Here is an 18240-nt window from a genome sequence, read left to right on the forward strand (position 1 = left end):
ATAATCGACTGGAGCAAGAAATTCAATATGGTCTGAGATGGATGGAGCCAAAGATGAGACGTGTACTGTTTGGGACCTTGCGCGTGCTTAAGACGATGAGACGCCCCATGCAATGCATGCATTTTGTCAGCTTTTATTTGCTGCTGCTAGCGGTTCATGAAGCTGAACTGGCCGGATGAGCCACTGTTTCATTCCATCAGATCCATGTAGCTAGCCTGGCCGATCTGTCCGTGCTAGCGGCTACGCGATCGACAACCACTTGCTGGCCGCCGTGGTTGCCGGTGGAAGTGCCGCGCGCGCCGATCGACCTCTCGGGATCCGATACGCTATGCATTATCAGCGGCAGTCTAGCTAAAAGCTGCATGCGGCGCGCGGCGCGGTTTCGCTGCCGCTTTGGGTGCTTGCAAGGGGTAGCAACTTGCAAGACCTCCCGGAAGCGTACGATGATGGCTCAGCTGAGGTAGCCATCCTACTGCTAGCAGCTCAGCTCAGGGAGGCCCTCTGAGGTGGCCGGCTAATTACGTCGTGGTTTTCCGAATTCCGAGGCAACATGGGACGCACACATTCCTCTTTTTGTTCAGAGTAGACTCCATGTATATTCAGTTTGGCATAAAGGCGTCCCGTTAACGAGCTCGTATAGCTCCACCTGGTGCGACCTGCGTTATTGTTGCTCCACTTGCCACTTGCCAGTGTCCATATATATGGACAGCTTTCTGTGGGTTTCCCAATGAAGAAAAGCCGGGAGAACGGAGACCTAGGCCCGGTGAATCATCGTGCAGCCAGGCCCCATTTATGCCCATGCATCAGGGGATCTAGCTAGCTACTTGACCCTAATTACCTTGCTGCCGCTTTTGTTTTGTCGTTTCATGCGGTGTAGCGTCCGAGAGTAGGGGAGTGAGGCAGCGGCCACTAGGTCCACCTGGTGCAATCCAAGGTCATGGCGTCCGAAGGCCGCCGAGAGCTCTAGAGAGCTCCATTGTCACTTTCACATGACTAATTTCCTCGACTGAAAACGTAGCCACACCAGTCAGAAAATATATACTCCCATATGATAATATTTACAGGTTCAAATAAATGCAGAATCAAGACAAGTTTTGTAGAGAATGCACAAATGTATACGTGCGCCGCAACCAGGGGCGAAGCTACATATTAATTAGGGGGTGCAAATGCAAAACCCCCCCCCCCCCACCCCAAGAAAAAAATAAAAACAGTGATTAGGTGTAAAATTTCACCATATATACACCCGTTATAGAAAATATTTATGCACCCACAAGCTAAATGGACCCCTCTCTAATTTGCTCTAGATTCGCCACTGGCTGCAACGAAACATATGCCTTGCAATGACTTTGGCTTGGCAATTTATGTATTGTCGTGTCATATGTTTGGATATATTGAAATCAAACTATGGACGCACAAACTCGTGTGGTTCTAACTCGTATGAGCATGGGGTTGTGAGTTAGGCTCCAAACAAGACAAGGAAGAAAGCAAGGGCATCATGGGAAGTAAAGATTGCTGAGAAAAAAATCCATCCATTCATAAAAACGGAGTGCTAAGTGTATATGTATATCTTTATATCTAATATTAAAGTGTATATATGTATACCGAATATGGATGATCGTTTTTTTTTATGTAAGGTCAAATACAGGTAATGTCAAAATGCATATATATATATATATATATATATATATATATATATATATATATATATATATATATATATATATATATATATATATTAAACTTTGAATATTCGGATTTAAATATGGCACAGATATGAAATGTCCAAATTCTTATACGGATTGTCCAAGTAGGGTTTGAACCCGTCCACAGATATCCATACGGTTTGCATCCCTGCACTTTGGGCTGCTGTTTGTGGTTCATAGATGCAGATATTCTTCTTTTGATATCTAGTACTCTGGGAGCTCATCTGCCAATCATCATGATCAAAATAGAGCTCCACCGGACGGGTCCATAATTAAGAATGAATGAACCACATCAGGACCTACCTAGGTGGGCCCAAAGCCACATGCGGGCCTGACTATCGGGGGCCCTGGGTCCATAGTTAAAGAATGATCCGCAAGAGGGCGTACCTAGACGGGCCCAAAGTAATCAAAGTAAGGATGATCGATAAACGGGCCTGACTGTCCGGGGTCCATATAGTAAAGAATGATCCGCACAGGACCTACCTAGACGGGCCCAAAGTAATGATCAACAAAAGGGCCTGCCTGTCGAGTAAACAAACAGCAAAGGTTGAGCTTCTCTCCGTCATGAAACCTACGTTTTCATTGCCATCTGCCAGATGTCATTTGGAGCGTTTAATGTGATCACCATGTTTGATCGTTTTCATTGCCATTTGCCAGATCCGTCATTTGGAGGATTTAATGTGATCGTGCATGTAACCCCAGCAGACAATGCAATATATATGTGACCCGACGAGTAGACTATGCAAAATCTATGTATCAGACGACAAAGTGAAAAGGGAAACAAAGAGATGATCATCACTTTATAGTGCTCCTATTTAGGAAAACCATGTGTCTTTAGACGACGACAGATTGCAATCCTTAACATCGATGGCTACCGGTGGTTCACAAATCTTTTGTTCCAATGCCAAAAAGTCCAGAATGCGAGCACCAAAACAGAAAATGTGACCTTTATAACTCATCAGATTCATCACACGAATGGTACCACTAACACACAAGAAAGTCAAAAATCTTATGTTACAAAGGAGGGGTACAAACGGGCCTTAGGGAACACATCATGTCATCTAGTTCTATTCTAGACCTACAGCATGGCAGGGGCATCTCAGACTCAAACAAATCAACTCTGGGAAGCCCGCTGCAGCTCAGTTCATACACAAGAGCCAGCTGCTCAACAAGGAAAAACCAAAAACTGAAGGTCCATGCTGATCTAGAGTGCACCAGCAATACACATGATATTCGACCATGCCCTTCCACGAAATCTTCTTTGTTGTTTTTTGCCATGCCGTTGCAAGGCATGATATTCGACCATCTCCCATCAGAGAGAAACCCCGCAATTGCTAATCTGTGTCCAGAAGGAAACTTGTGAGTTGAGCTACTTACCATTCCATCCAGCAAGAAGTAGAACTTGTCCATCTCTACAACATTTTTCCCCCAATCTTGTGCAGTTGATGCCACCAAACCTGCCAAAAAGTAGCAGACAAATACCAAACAGCCGAGTATAAAGAAAACAGAGCAATGTAGATATTGAATGCACAAGGGTTGAGTTCAAGACCATGCCTCAGTGATGACTTCCATGATGTATCCTTGTTCATACCTGCATCAGCTTAAGAAACCACTTCAATCCTAAGGTTTGGCTTTTATACATCAAAAAAGTTAAATGAGAATGTTCAGATCATGTTAGACAGCACAAAAACAGGAGCAGGGTGCACCAGAAGCATCACCTCTAACTCTTCTGGAAGGCCACCTTGTGTAACTCCATTCCCGCCAAAACAAACATTTTCAGCAAGAACATCCTTTTCCATACTCTCCAGCAATTCAGCACTGTTGTTGCTCCCCAACCTTTCACTTCCAACTAGCTCTGATACAACTTTCTCAGCTACACGCTTCAAAGTTGTGCACACTGCTACAGTTGGAGTGGTGCAGTTCTCAACAAGAGGAACACCATGCTTACTAATTGCATCACCAGAACACACTGCTCCTGTTGTCGTACACATAGGGGAAGACACAATGGTATCTGGGCTTCTCTCTGATGCTTGAGGTGAAGCCGGACTGCCACCACTTGCATCACTAGGAGCCCTTTTTATTTGGTTGTTACATCTAGTCTCATCGCCAGTGCTCCCAGATTGAGGTGAATTTTTTGGATGAACTGGGCTGACCGATGACCTCTTAGCAGACCTGTTGGGTTCAATATCATCAGTTCCAACAGAATCATGCTTTCTCTTCAGCTGACTGTCCGGAGACTGGGTTACTGTGCCATCTTCATTGTCATTTTTATCAGACTGATGGTTCACATGTCTTGAAGGGCGAGGTCTTTTATAACCCTCTGGAAACACATAAGCTGGGATCTGCTTCCTCCGAACATGAGAAACAGCTAACTCCATTCCAGGCTTCCAGAACATATACAAATTGATGTCATGCCTAAACTCATCCACAGTTCCACGAATATCGAACTGTTGTCCTTCCTGTATTTTCACACCTTCTTTCCTTGATAAGCCCATGAAGAAAGCACAATGAGCACACTGCCTAGAAGGGTCTGCATACTCATGTGGGTAAGGATGACACTGTAGCATTCCATATGTATCACGTTCAATCTGTTTACAACCAACAAGAAATTATCTTAGTTACATGACAAATTAACAGCAACAGCATTAAAATTAGACATAAAATCATGGAAACATAGGTACCTTGATAAAAAACTATCTTACTAGGGGTGACTAACAATCAAAACAGCAACTGAATCAAACAGTGAAAAACTAACAGTGGCTTGCCAACATGTTTCCTAACACCACCCCACAAAACAAGCAGCAAGCTAGTAAGTTGACTAAGCTCGTAAGATGCAACCAATACAAGAACATTACCTTCAAAGTTAGTTGCCGCAATCGAGATTCAACCCATCCTTTCCAAAGTCTAAGGTCTTCATCATCCTCGGCGATGATGTCAACCTGTAGATAATTCTTGTATGCTTCGAAAAATTGAAAAGGCTCAAACAGAGCAGACCAGCTGGCCTTATTCATTTCAATTTCCTGAACCAGAGGGCATACAATACATGGTAAGGGTAAGTGTTTGTGAAATAGTAACTTCAATGGTGCAAAGAAGATTACCTGGCAAATTTTATTACCAAACTGGAATTGTTCCACCATAACCCTCAGCGTGCTTGTGGAAACATTATAGCTCGAGTTCATGCACGGGTATGCAGGGGTTATAATGGGCATATGATGACATCTATCACGAGGATTTTTGCGTGGATCCCAAACGGGGAAACCAACTTCATCCTCTTCTATGGAACAAAGCATAACCGGATTTGGCCACTGCCATTGTGTAAAAACTCTAAAAAACCGTGAGACCAGCATACTTGGCACAGCATTGGGATAGAGCTGGCAGACACGTGCAACCAGTAAAGCCCAGTTGACACCACCAAGAAAACCGGTAACCTGGCAAAACGAATGATTGGATATCATAGCCAGTTGAAGAGGAAGTTAGCCAAGCATACTTGTGACAAACTTACATTAGAGTAAACACCTCTTCTTTTTGCCCAGTACTTCAAACATCTTAATGTCGTGCGAAAATTCTGTAAGAAAAGACGCATAGAATTAGAACGTTCAGATATTGTAGAGGTAACAGACAATTGAGAAAACGAAACATGCATATCTGATTCCTCAAGTCAACCTCAATATTTGGAACAAGTCTAATAATTTGGTCTGCAACTCTGCACCCATTAAGACTACGGACAGTAGCTTCATCGACGTCATAAAGGACTGATCCTTGAGAGATATCCAAGTCCTGCAGTAGCATGTTAACTAGATATGTATCTCTTGGAACAAATGGCATAATACAGCATGATGCAGGACCCACATGTAAACATTTATGCATAAATTTAAGGACATGACAAAGAAACTAAAGATTTGGTGAAATCAATAGCAGAGGGAATTCTGCATTGATGTCTGTAAAATTAACCCGTTTGTCCTAATGAATCAAGGCTGATTGTGAAGAAAAAATAGCATTGCAAAAAACAAAGTTCAGGAATATCGAGAATTACCTCACTACAGCAGAGAAACAGAAGGCAGTGCAACCAGGGGTAACAAAACGACTTACCAGGATGACTACAAAATATATAGATGGAAGGCATTCTAACAAATTCTAAAAGTTTTGGTAGCAACAGTCAGATTTTTACCAAAATACAAGTAATCTGCAACTTAAAACTGAAGCAAAAGACTGATTTTGTATTGCAAGCACAGGCCCGAAAGATAGAACCTCTAACACAACTAAGACACCAAATGAGTCATAGGAATTCCTCATCAAATGTATTATATTAGCTCCTTAACCCACCTCGGGCTTCCTTCTTTGTGAAACTTCTTTTGTACAGTTTTGTCCTTTTATTTATTTATTTATTTATTTTTAATAAAGCAAACAGTGGGGGCCCCTCCCCAGCTGTACTTTCTCTCAAAATGTATTAACCTAAAGCAGGAATGACACCTGTAGACATAAACAACACACTGCCATGTACCATGTTTTTAATACAAAAAAGGCTGTCTTCTGTGTCACAGTAAAAGAACAGCTGAAAATAAAAAAATCTTAATGATACAAGTTCAAACACCTCATGAAATAAGCTATGTCTAAGTTGAACAGATAAACAATTGATTAACTGGGGGAAACATATAGTAAGAAACTTACAGCTGGTACTACTAAGAGGGAGACACTGGCATAAAGAAGGTCAATAGATATTCCATGGAACTTAAATTTCATAACAGGGACATGCGCATCAGGTACAGGCTGCAGCTCGGTCACATCCTCTGTTTGTGCTAATATCCCATGCAGTACAATAAAAAAATCTTCCTGCCAACAGAATCACATGTTAGTAAAATCATGTCTCTAATATATAAACCACACCAAATGTGTAACACAACCAAAAAAAAATCACCTCACGGTTCACATATGAAGGTCCAACACAGAGTGTATCAATATCAGCTCCAGGTCCATGAACCTACAAAGGTAAAATAAAAAGCAAAAACAAATTAATATGTGAAAAATAAAGTATAAGAAATTCTTCACAAAGAAGGATTACAGAAAAGGACATTCAGCTCCACGTAATTCATCTATTTTCTACAGACACAGCCTTGTGATCAGAAGCATCATGAAAATCCAAATATCAAACTACAAGCCTGAATTTAACCAGAGCTAGGCCAATGGTATAATCATGTAGTTACAAGCTTGATAATCCTGTGTTTCTGGTTCATTTCATTTGGTGATTTGTTTTTTACATTACACACCTATAAAATCCCACAAGATCATGTTTGTGTGGCCTAATACTTGCTAGAATCACAAGCGTACACCAGAATTTTAAATCACCTATTACTGGCTGGTATGGTACCTACCAGCAACTAGAAGCAGACACCAGCAATTAATGGCCGGTTACAACTTGTTATTATGTCTCTGACAGCAGCACGACTACCTCCAAAAGATTCAGCTTGGATCCAGATTCTAATTGACAGAAACATTACACAACAAAGTGATATGACATATGGTCAGCCTAGCAGCACCAGGTGTGAGCATGACCATTAAACTCGAACTATGGCCAATGATGAATGTGGACACTACCTGACCTTCTGACAAGGAGGAGCTTTCAAGATTTGAGCAGAGGGGTTAAGCCATTGAGATGATATTCTAGCTATCCAAGCTTTGGCTTTGAAAAACTCTTGGTCAAAAGAAAGGAGATTGGGCTGGGATGGAAACTCTATTCGTCAACTATGATCAAAAAGAGTGGGCTGCAGGCTGCTTCTTCAAAAAAAACTACTACTACTCTGCAGCGCTTTCAGTGAAGCTTCCTTCGCCACATTACTTACTACTCGCAGCTAGCTAGATCTCACCAACATTTCTCCATGGAATGCATATTCCAAAACCTTTTTTTGAAATTCCAAAACCATTATTGTTGCTACTTATATTCCATAATCCAGTAATGTTCCAAGTTTCACTAAAACAAAGTGCATCTTGTATGATGCTGTTGATCATCGATTCATGGATTGAAAATGTTGCTTGTACAACTCAATTAAACATTCATTTATTTCTACACTCATGCTATTATTCAAAACTTATGTTGTTAAGTGGGTCCCTAGAGTAATAGTCTAATAGAACAGGCCAAAAAGGCAAGGGAGGTGTTTGGTAAAATGATACAAGTGCAATAAATTCAAGCAGCCATATAAGATATACTTGGATGAGACTGCAGATGCATAGTAGCCATTCACTATGGCTTATTTGAAATTTATATGTTGGCTGAACAAGGACAATGCGAAGGTCTTCAGAAACTCAAAATTGTTCTCAACCAGCACATGCTTAATATCACAAGGTAGCATGGCAAGATGCAGAACTTCATGTTAAGTTGGATACTGGTCAGCAAATTTTTTACTTTAAAGAAAGTGTGACTCTTATCTCATCAAATTGTGTTCTCAAAAAAGCAGGTTTGGATAAATGCAACCACTCCTACACTACATAAATCCCACTTCCCAATATTTAGACTGTTTCCATATCAGTTGTAACTTTGCAACTAGTCCTCAAGCACAAGAAATTCCATTGTTGTGTTTTATTAGGACACGGACACTGTTAAAGGAGCATCAAAACTATATACTATCACAAGTACAAACACTATCTAAACTGTACACATCAGTCCATCACGATTCCACTAATGAATGAATAAAAGATGTGTGGCAGAGCAAAACAGGCGCAACTAGTAAAGGGGAAGTGGTAGAAATTACCCCAAGACGGTATGAACCAAAGGTGAAGAGTACAGCATTTGCCTCTTCAACCATTTGATCAGTGTATCCTCTCTGACTAGTCAATTGCTTCACCCAGTCTTTTACAATCTGCAAATGCCAAAAGGGTATGCTTAGAGAAGGATAATGCCAGTTGAGCAAGTGAGAACAATGGATGTGTGTGGCAACAAAAGTAGCAACCTGGTCAAGCTTCCCCAGCACCTCCTCCCGCCTAGCAGATTCGTCAGGGCTCTCATAGAGACCCGCCTCGACCAAAAACTGCAAATCAGCAACAGAAAAAACTGTAATTACATAGTACAAATATCAGTCGGGCAAAGAATTGAGAAAATACTGGAAACATGAAACTAAATCAATTACAAACCTTCTCTAGTTCCGCCGTCCTCTGGAGGTCAGCCTCCACCGGCCCGAGCAATGACAACGGCTTGGTTATTCCGTACTGTTTCGGGGGATCAGAGCCGCTGGCCATGGAACCAACGGCACGAGAACACTAACTAGATCAAACTCCTCCTCGGAAGACGCGGCACGGCAAACAAACGACGAGGCCGCACGCCGCCCTGAAGGGACAGGATAGGGTAACTAGAGCGGATCGGCCGCCGGAAACCCCTTAGAATCACGGCAACTCACGGCCGCGCCGCCACAAAATCACGACTTGTACGCGGAGAACGGGCGCGACACGACCTCCCCCCGTGCTCAATCTGGAGCGGCCCCCCGATCCCTTATACCTGCCGCTGAGCGCGGCGTCTCCGACTAGGATTACGCAAGGGTAACGAACCGCCTGCCACACGGATGCGGACACTACCCGGGCCCGGAAACCCCTCGCCGCCGCAGAGAGACTCGACCGCCCGAGTCCGAAATCTCCCCGGACTGCGCCGCCGGGACTGGACGGGACGGGTCGGATCGGATCAGGCCGGCCTAGGCGCGGCCGGAGAGGACCATCCAATCCAGATCCCCCTCCCCCGCGCGGATCCGGCGATCCGCCGCCCCGCGTCGGCGGGGAAGAGAGAGAGAGATACGGAGGTGGCGCGTCGGCCGGCGGGGTGGGCCGTGGGGCGGCGGCGGCGGCCGGGGGAGGGGCAGGAGAGAGAGGGGCGGCGAATAGGTAGGGGAAGGAGGGGGAAGGCAGTAGAGAGAGAGAGAAAGAGAATTGGGAGCGCGTGCGTTCTGTGGGCTATCCGTCCGTCTATTTCCTTCCGGGGGGCGGGCGGCGGTGGAGCCAGATTTTTTTTCCTTCCTTTTCCCGAGAGGAGAGGGGTTAATCGGATATTTGGTTTGGTCGCGTTGAACGGGGTGGCCGGGTGGTTGATTATTTTTTAAATAAATAATTAATTACGTAGTATACTTCCTCCATCCCAAATTATAAGTCATTCTAAAAATTTTGAAGAGTCAAACTTTTATAAGTTTGACCAAATTTATATGATAAACTAATTATTATTATGATACCAACTAAATATCATTAGATTCTTCCTTATTTATATTTTCATAGTATATTCACTTAGTATTTCTCTCTATAATTTTGGTCAAACGTGAAAATACTTTGACTCTCTAAGATTCTTGGAATGACTTATAATTTAGGATGGAGGGAGTAATAGCTAATGGCATCGGGTTGACGCGGAGGGAGAGGGGGCCGGCCCGTGTTGTATTCGTTGGCGCCGCGGCGTAGGCCACGCGGTGGAGGAGAGAAACGCGCAGGAACCGGCGCGGCTGGCGAGACTGGTGTGGCACCGTGGCAGATCACGTAAAAACTGTAAAAGCACGTCCGCCAGGCGCCAGCTATAGAGGCCTGGTTTGGTTGCAATTTTTTTAAAAAAAAATAAACATTGTAGAAGTAGTATTTTTATTTGTATTTAATAAATATTGTTCGATTATAGACTAACTAGACTAAAAAAATTTATCTCGTAAATTATAAATAAACTGTATAATTATTTATTTTTTAATCTATATTTAATGCTTTAAGCATATCGCAAGATTCGATGTAACAGAAAATCTTTAAAAAGTTATAAAATTTTTGAAAAGTAAACAGAGCCTAAATCTCAAAACACACGGCGACACTCCACACCCATCACCACCGAAAAATACTCCAAAATATCCACGGATAAATCCGCAAATTCACCAGAATATTAAACATGCATAACAGATAGTTTCTTGATATAGGAATAAAACATTAACATTTATTTACATCACAAAACACACATAACAAATGAGAGCGTATAAAACCCTAGCAGTGGACATACATAACAAATAGTTTCCTGATATAGGAATAAAAACATTAATATTTATTTACATCACAAAACACACATAACAAATGAGAGCATATAAAACTCACGCACTACACGCATGTATCTATAGTTGTGATAATTGATAATAACCTATTAATGTAAGAAAAAATCAAGATTGTAAGATGTATAGTAATATTTAGAACCTGTCTTTATATGACAATTTTGACGGAAAATCAAACATGAGTACATAGCACAAATCCACGAGACTTCATTAGATCAAACGTATGATTAACTATTGCATCAAGGAAACACGTCATATAATCAAATACTCCTATAAATGTTCCAGCACCATCCAGTCAAGCTACCAAACCGTAAATCTAAATGGAAATGTGAAACTAATACTTCTTTTGCAATGATTGAGCAATGTATCAACCTGACCATCTATTCCCCAACCAGCAAAGGGGATGCCAGACTATTGAGACCCTGAGAGTAATGTACAAGCTTATGCAAAATTGGTTGGAATAACACTAGGGGTTTCAATCTTAAGTGATCTCGTTGAATTCAAATCTACTAAAGTGTTTCTTTGTAATAAGTACTAAGGAAGATGCGCTCTAGTAGGGAACGATGAAACTCGATCAAGACACGTGTCTCATGGATCAAAGTTGAAAAAAAGAAGGGCCACGTGTAAATTTTAATATTCAATTAAAAATTGAGAGTATAAAATTAATTGTTTATTTAGAGTGCTTTAAGTGGTTGATGATGTTTCATCGAGCGAGCATTTATGGTGACCTTCAAACAAGACTATGGAACAACTGTGAGCAAGGTTAGAATACAAAATTCTTAGGGTCTGTTTAGATTTGAAATTTTTTGGTCCAAACAGAAAAAAATTATAGAATTGGGGCCTGGGAACTAAGGCCTTGTTTAGTTCCCAAAAATTTTTGCAAAATTTTTCAGATTTCCCGTCACATCGAATCTTTAAACGCATGCATAGAGTATTAAATATAGATGAAAATAAAAACTAATTGCACAGTTTGGTCGAAATTGACGAGACGAATCTTTTAAGACTAGTTAGTCCATGATTGGATAATTTTTGTCAAATACAAACGAAAATGCTACCGTGTCGATTTTGCAAAAATTTTTGAAACTAAACAAGTCCTAAATGGGGCCAAAAAAATTTTGGGACCAAAATTTTGGGCTGTAGGACCTGCTACTGTGCACGCACTTCTATGTAAGCCCACCAATGATAACTACAATTGCATGCAGCCCAAGTTGTGTCAGAAAACAATTTGTCAAACTAAACACCTAAAAATTTTCACGTGCGTCAGACTTCTGAGCTAAAGTTCTTACCACAAAAATTTTTACCACTTTGACCAAAAACTTTCAAATCTAAACAGGGCCAAAATCATTGGTGACGTTGCCTTTAATCAAGAAGGGACGCCACCTTCAAAAGAAGTATATGTCCACGGGTAGTTTAGGTCATCTTAGTGCAATTTTTATGGCTCAGTTTACAATGCATCCGTATTTTAGAAACAGTACAAATGAGTTTCGTTCTCATAAAACTCTCTCTACTTCTATAAAATTATTATCACCTCTCTCTTTTATTACTATAGTGCTACATCAGCATATTTAATGTCTATAAACTCCAATTAAACCTTATTGAGACTAGCCTTAATTAGAGATGGATAGAGCGTATTTAATTGCAAATAAAAGAGATGGACAAGAACTCATTAAATTGGAAGGAAATTTGTATACAAAATTGTACGTGCGCACATAAGTTATGTTGAAAAAGTCCATATTACTCCCTCCAAGTTTGGCCTATGTCCAAACAACCCCCTAAACTAACATTTGGTTTAATTTACTTCCTCCAACTATTTAAGTTGGTCTAATTGACACCTTAAAAATATTTTTCTTTTTTGTTTCTCTATCCACAAATTATATTTTAGTTTCAAATGTTGTGAGGTGATAGAGGACATTGTATTTGTGTTATAAAATGCACTATAATTTTTTCATCATTATGTTTTATATGATATTGTATCTACTGTTAATTTATTTTTAAATTTCTTAAGCTATCAAAATTTTAGTAAAAAGTTAAGATATATTTTTTCTAACATAACTTATGATATTCTCTAGGGTACCCAAACAGAGAGCATAGAAACCTTGATCTCCTTTTAAAAAACAAAATAATAATAATAAATAAGAGAGGCCAAGATAATCGCTTAGCACCCCATCTATGGCCCAATCATCAAGCCTCGGCAAGAAGGACACATGGTATCGCCAAAAACATCTTAGTGAAGGCCACGCTAAGCCTTGGGCAAGACCAAAGCAGTTTCGACTTGCCCGAGGCTAGGCCAGGCCTCGGACGAGATTAGAATAAATCTTTCTCATCCAAGATCCAACTAAGCCTGAGATGATTTCAGCCTCGCCCGAGCCTAGGCTCAGGCACCTCACCCCCAATAAAGCGCTCGAAGCTTTCCAAACACATCAAAGATCGTCGTACGACGGGTGGGATCTAGGGCATGTCCTCACTCTCGCGCTCACGTTGCGCAGAGGAGGGCATGATGAGAACTGTGCTACCTGCTCCCGCCACTACAGCACCTGCCCCTGTCACTGTCATATGGTCGAGTCAGCGACGTCAATCCCAACCATTGTAGCCACGGATCCGTTAGAACTCCAGGGTATGGACCGTGGGAAAGAGGCCTCGGAAGGCAGCACAAGTGGGAAACAAGCACATACATCTTGTCTACAACATTAGCATGGCTCGACACGAACACTACAGCAATAGGAGCGCCCATACCACGACCATGATCAACTACAACATCAGGAATGGAGCATCTTGTCGTCGCGTACAATGCCATACCTCAACCCACACCTGGGATCAAGACCATGATATTGTAACACAAACACATGTATCCGCTATCTCTCCTTAAAACTATAAAAGGGGAGGGAGGGAGGGTCTCATTCAAACATGTGCGAACAACACCACGAACACAAGTCTCACACGCCAAAGGATCACGACTTAGTTCACCACATCTAGAGTCGAGACCTAGGACATATTCCCTCTCTCGCAACTTACTTGTAACCCCTACTACGAGCACCACGGGTGCAGGATAATACAAATCCTCCACACTAGACGTAGGACATTCACGACATAAACCATGTGTATTTCTTCCTGCATCACCATCTGGATTGAGGGCACGTAGACACAATTCACTTGTTAGTGTTTGGACCGCGAGTCGAGACACCGACAATATCACAAAAGTTGATATCACAAAAGTCTAAAAATAGGTCATCTCTAAGGGTTTTGCATAATTGAGTTGACAATTAGCCAAAGTAGATCCGACCGTGATTTCTTTTCCTTCGTGCGCGCTCGCGATCGTCTTCCCGCGCGACTTTCCTTCACGCGTGTAAAGTCACTGCCGGTTCTCGCGTTTTCCTCACCGGACGACGGCGATGGTGTTGCTCGCGATCGACAGTGGATGGTGGTGGGTGGGGAGAGAGTTTCTGCGCGATATGGAGTCGGCCGCAATCGGCAGCGGACGACAGCGTGTGGAGGGCCAGTGCTCGCGATGGAGTCCTTGGCGACTACGATCGGCTGCGGACGGCGGGTGGAGAGCCGAGGGTTTCTGTTGCGATCGATGGACCATATATGCTGCGAAGAAAGTCCAGGTCGCACAGGGGACCGGAGACGCAGGCGATCGGCCTTTTGCCAAGCCGTGCGCAGCTTGGCATATATGCCAAGTTTGCTCTCTCATTTGCTAAGTTGCCCAAAATGTAAACTCTAAATGCAAAATCATTGGATACCTCTTTTCGTGATTTTTGGCAAATCGGGGTTGATTAAAACCCACTCGGTTTCTCTCGCACCACAACATTTAGAACTCCATGGCTTCTCGTGTTGACATCTGGCGTTGTATATTTTGCATAAACATCCTCCATCTTCTTCAAAATAGACCCACAATCCAGTACGTAAAGCCTACAACAGAATCAACGTTTGGATATTTTTTGTATAAGGGCCTAACATAAAATTTATTTTTATGCAAAGAAGAGATATGAAGATTGTCTTCTTTCTACATAAAACCCCTCCTAAGAGATTTTTTAGAGAGACCCCTCCAACTGGGCCGAACGGTCAGACCTTAGCCCCTTCCTCATTCCTTTCTTTCCTTTCTCTCTCTTCTCCTTGCTCTCGCTGCCGCACGCCCCCTCGTCCAGCGAATGGATCCGGCTGGCTCCAGCATCGACCGCAACGGATCGAACTCCCCTTTGTTCTCTTCCATGCCGTTGCCCCCTCACGCGTCTCCCGGCGCCACTGTCGCTTGAGCACGGGGATCCACCGAGATCGGCGGTGTAGCCATGGCCGGCAGCTGGCTACACAGAAGGGACCACTGACGGTCCCCAAGCCGAAGGGTTGGCGTCCACAGAATCCCTGTCACCTCACTAGCGTTCTTTGTCCTAGCAGCACCCACCATCACCTATGCAGAACTTGACGTCAACATCAATAGCGCACAGGAGGTGTTCGATGGAATGGCCCTGAGGTAAACGACGAGTCCTTTGTTCTCTATGTTTATGCCATGAATCTTTGGATATTTGGGTTGTGTTCCTGATCTTGTTTCCAGTACTCACAACAGTGATGCATGTGTCTATGTTATAAATGGCGAATCACGATGTCTAAAACAAGCTAGATCATTAATGTATTCAGGAACACAAATCACCGTTGCCTGGAATGCTCTGGTGCGAGCAGACTCTAGTGATGCATCTGTTAGAACTTCATCATTAGTTACTTTGTGTCCATCTAATTCTAGTACCTGTGTGACTATCCGACAAGGCTAGCTAATGGACATTGGCCGTAACAAAGAGACGTCCACTGGCATGGAAGAGAAGGTACTGTAACACGGCTTATTATTCCATTGCACATATTAGACATGGTAGTGTTGGTGCATGGTAGTCACCCTTTGTTTGCGCTTGACTGTAGGTGTTGAAGTTGGTTGTGATGGGCTTTCTAGAGGATCCGATGAGCAGTGCCCTGAAGACTGTATAATTTCTCGATGCTGTGAAAATTATAAATATTGTGAGCATTCAGAAAAGTTCAGCTGTCTTGAATTCTGCACTCTGAATGTTCTGAAACTTCAGAACGCCAGCAGCTCCTATGGCCAATCTGCCCCGCGCCACCAAGTTGCTTGCGGCTCAACCTGCACGGCAGATGGCGATGGTGGTTATGCAGGTGGCATTTTACGACAGATTACCCATTATTTTTTACCCTGTAGTGCCGGTAGGTAGCCTGTCTTTCTGTTTTTGTCGGATGTTGGTTCCTGATAGTCTTCCATGCTGGCAGATTATTTTCTTAACTGGGGTTAGTATTTTCATTTCAGCACTATCTTTGTTTGAGAACTCATTGTACTATGAATTTTTGTTGGTGTAGTATGTCTGATATTATGTGTTGATACCATGATTATTGTAACAATGACTACATACCAATGTTTGCTTAAATTTTAGCTAACACGTGTGTTCTTTGTCTACTGAGTTTGCATAGTAACTTGTGTTCTTTAAGTCATTGCAAGGCGCCCGAAGGGCGTAGATGTTCTTGGGCTTTGGTTTATGCTTGCTTATTCAGCATTCTTGTTTTCCACTCATGATTATCCACTCATGATTATCACAGTTTGGTTAGACCTGGTATTGGATTGAGCTCAATTCATCACCCATTTGGACTTTAGCACTTGGATATCACTGTATTTGCACTGACTTGGATGTGGACATCCATCACTTTTGCATCCAACAACGTCGGATTCTACTGGACAAAAAAATCAGAATAATTCAATTGTTAGTCGGTGCTTCGAATACTCACTTATTGCTACCTCAAATGATACTTTGTCCATTTGATTTATATTGTGTATCTTCCTTTGTCACAGTTTGCTTCTTGCAATATTTTTATTATAATGCTTCTTTCTATGACTTCTTGGCTTCTTCCAATGTTTTTTCTGTGGCAGTTTTCCAATTACCAGTGTGTTTGCTATCTCTTGGTGCCTACTATTTCCCCTCCTTCATTGGTAGTAAATTCAGTTATGAAATGGGAGTACACATATATCTCTCTTGCTGGATTTTGTAAAGCGGTGAATGGAACAATTGATCTTTTTTGGCAGTTCGTCTAGATGCTTTCGGTTGTCCTACGGATTCTAAGAGTAAGAGGATAGTGCTGGGTTTTCTGTATATGACTTCTTGATGCTTGTTAAGTGGAACTATACAACGCCATTTTTGCTATTGTTTTCTACGGCTTCTTGGCTTCTTTCAATGTCTTTTCTCTCTGGATTATGGAAAGCAATTAACAGAGAGTTTTACATAATGTTTCATTTATATTTTAAATTGGATTTCTCTACTCTACCTGCTATATCTTGCATAACCTAAGCCACTGTGCATGTTATGAACCCATCAAGGGTGACAAGGTAGTGTTTTATTGCATTAATTAGCGCTTTATTTTTCTGTTGCTCCTCATATACCTGTGAAAGTTCTTTTGTCAGCTACGACACTCGGTGGAAGACATATTCTGGCTTTTCAAAAATCTTGATCTAAGATTAATGTTATAAGGAGGATCCTGAATCCAACTATAACTATTTAGTTGTGTAATGCATTCCAACTATAACTATTTAGTTGTGTAATGCATAGTTGAGAACTGAAGTACGATTGCTCATAATTTGTGCTATGTGCTTATTGAAGTGATGTCCTCCATTTGTGATAGTGACGGAGATTGTATCTTAGCTATATTTGTCAGTCAGATTGGTATGTCCTGAAATCATTGTAGGGCGCCTAAAGGGCGCCTAATGTTCTAGTTACAAGAATGCAAAGTCAAAATGTAAAATCCTTGGAGATGCTCTAATGCGCTTTTTGGGCCTAACCGGGGCTTGTTTAGTTCTAAGAAAATTTTATATATTTTTTTATATTTTTCGTGACATCAAATCCTGCGATATATGCAAAAAATATTGAATATAGATAAAAAAGCAAATATACAGTTTACCTCTTTTTTTTTATCACTGCCTAGGCTCTATGGCCTTGTATTAACAGATGACTGCTCAGCCAAATCGCGAGCCGCCCAGACGCTTACAAATTCAGGGAGGGGATCAGACCACACATGGAACTGACCCGGGTCCCAACTCTTGCCCATGCTAGCTAAATCATGAGCACATGAATTACAGGAACGTGGGATTTTACAAATGCTTGAACAAATAAAGCTATCCTGAATCATCTCCCGGATGTCTTTGAAGAGACTCCCACCCACAGCAAGGTCACCCGATGATGAAGATAGTGCCTCCTTCAGTTGGCTGGAGTCAGTCTCAATGAGGATCTGCGAGATACCGAAGTATGATGCTGCATCCAAAGCTTGCTTACATGCCCATTTTTCAGCCAATAGAGCATCATGGACCATCCCCAGGTTTCCTGCACCGGCCAACACAGTTGATCGATCGTGGTCTCGGATTATGAAACCCCAGGCCCCCTTCCTAGACTCCACCTAATAGGCACCGTCCACATTGATCTTCAGATAATTCAAAGGAAGCACTGACCATTTCTGGATTTTTG

At 42.2% G+C, this 18240-nt stretch overlaps 1 protein-coding gene and 1 long non-coding RNA gene across 4 annotated transcripts; one reads left to right on the forward strand and one right to left on the reverse strand.

Moving 5' to 3' along the window:
- Positions 2627–9615, reverse strand: LOC8061974 (nuclear poly(A) polymerase 4). 2 transcript variants are annotated; one of them, XM_002438528.2, is made up of 12 exons: positions 8826–9615; positions 8645–8722; positions 8447–8554; positions 6619–6681; positions 6372–6533; positions 5367–5480; positions 5206–5268; positions 4802–5131; positions 4559–4723; positions 3422–4291; positions 3258–3334; positions 2627–3160 (listed from the first exon to the last, which is right to left on the reverse strand). In XM_002438528.2, the coding sequence occupies exons 1-11, from the start codon at positions 8928–8930 to the stop codon at positions 3305–3307; spliced, it is 2088 nt and encodes a 695-aa protein (XP_002438573.2). In that variant the 5' UTR covers positions 8931–9615; the 3' UTR covers positions 2627–3160; positions 3258–3304. The 2 variants fall into 2 exon arrangements, with proteins under 2 accessions (XP_002438573.2, XP_021304447.1); XM_021448772.1 differs by having other exon boundaries at positions 2633–3160; positions 3258–3294.
- Positions 14797–16190, forward strand: LOC110430885. Of its 2 annotated transcripts, none has more exons than XR_002448318.1 (3): positions 14797–15209; positions 15303–15555; positions 15647–16190. It is a non-coding gene; the product is annotated as an uncharacterized LOC110430885 (long non-coding RNA). The 2 variants fall into 2 exon arrangements; XR_002448317.1 differs by having other exon boundaries at positions 15374–15555.

This window comes from Sorghum bicolor, chromosome 10 (genome assembly GCF_000003195.3).
Source record: "Sorghum bicolor cultivar BTx623 chromosome 10, Sorghum_bicolor_NCBIv3, whole genome shotgun sequence".
NCBI classification, from domain to species: Eukaryota; Viridiplantae; Streptophyta; class Magnoliopsida; order Poales; family Poaceae; genus Sorghum; species Sorghum bicolor.

What these genes read in the sequence shown, in the direction of transcription:
- LOC8061974 (XM_002438528.2), bottom strand. Translation starts at nt 8,930, where the DNA reads ATGGCCAGCGGCTCTGATCCCCCGAAACAGTACGGAATAACCAAGCCG. An exon ending in TTGGTTCATACCGTCTTGGG is followed by an intron (nt 6,682 to 8,446) that starts GTAATTTCTACC and finishes TTACCTTTGTAG; the next exon opens with GTTCATGGACCTGGAGCTGA. An exon ending in CTTCATATGTGAACCGTGAG is followed by an intron (nt 6,534 to 6,618) that starts GTGATTTTTTTT and finishes TTCTGTTGGCAG; the next exon opens with GAAGATTTTTTTATTGTACT.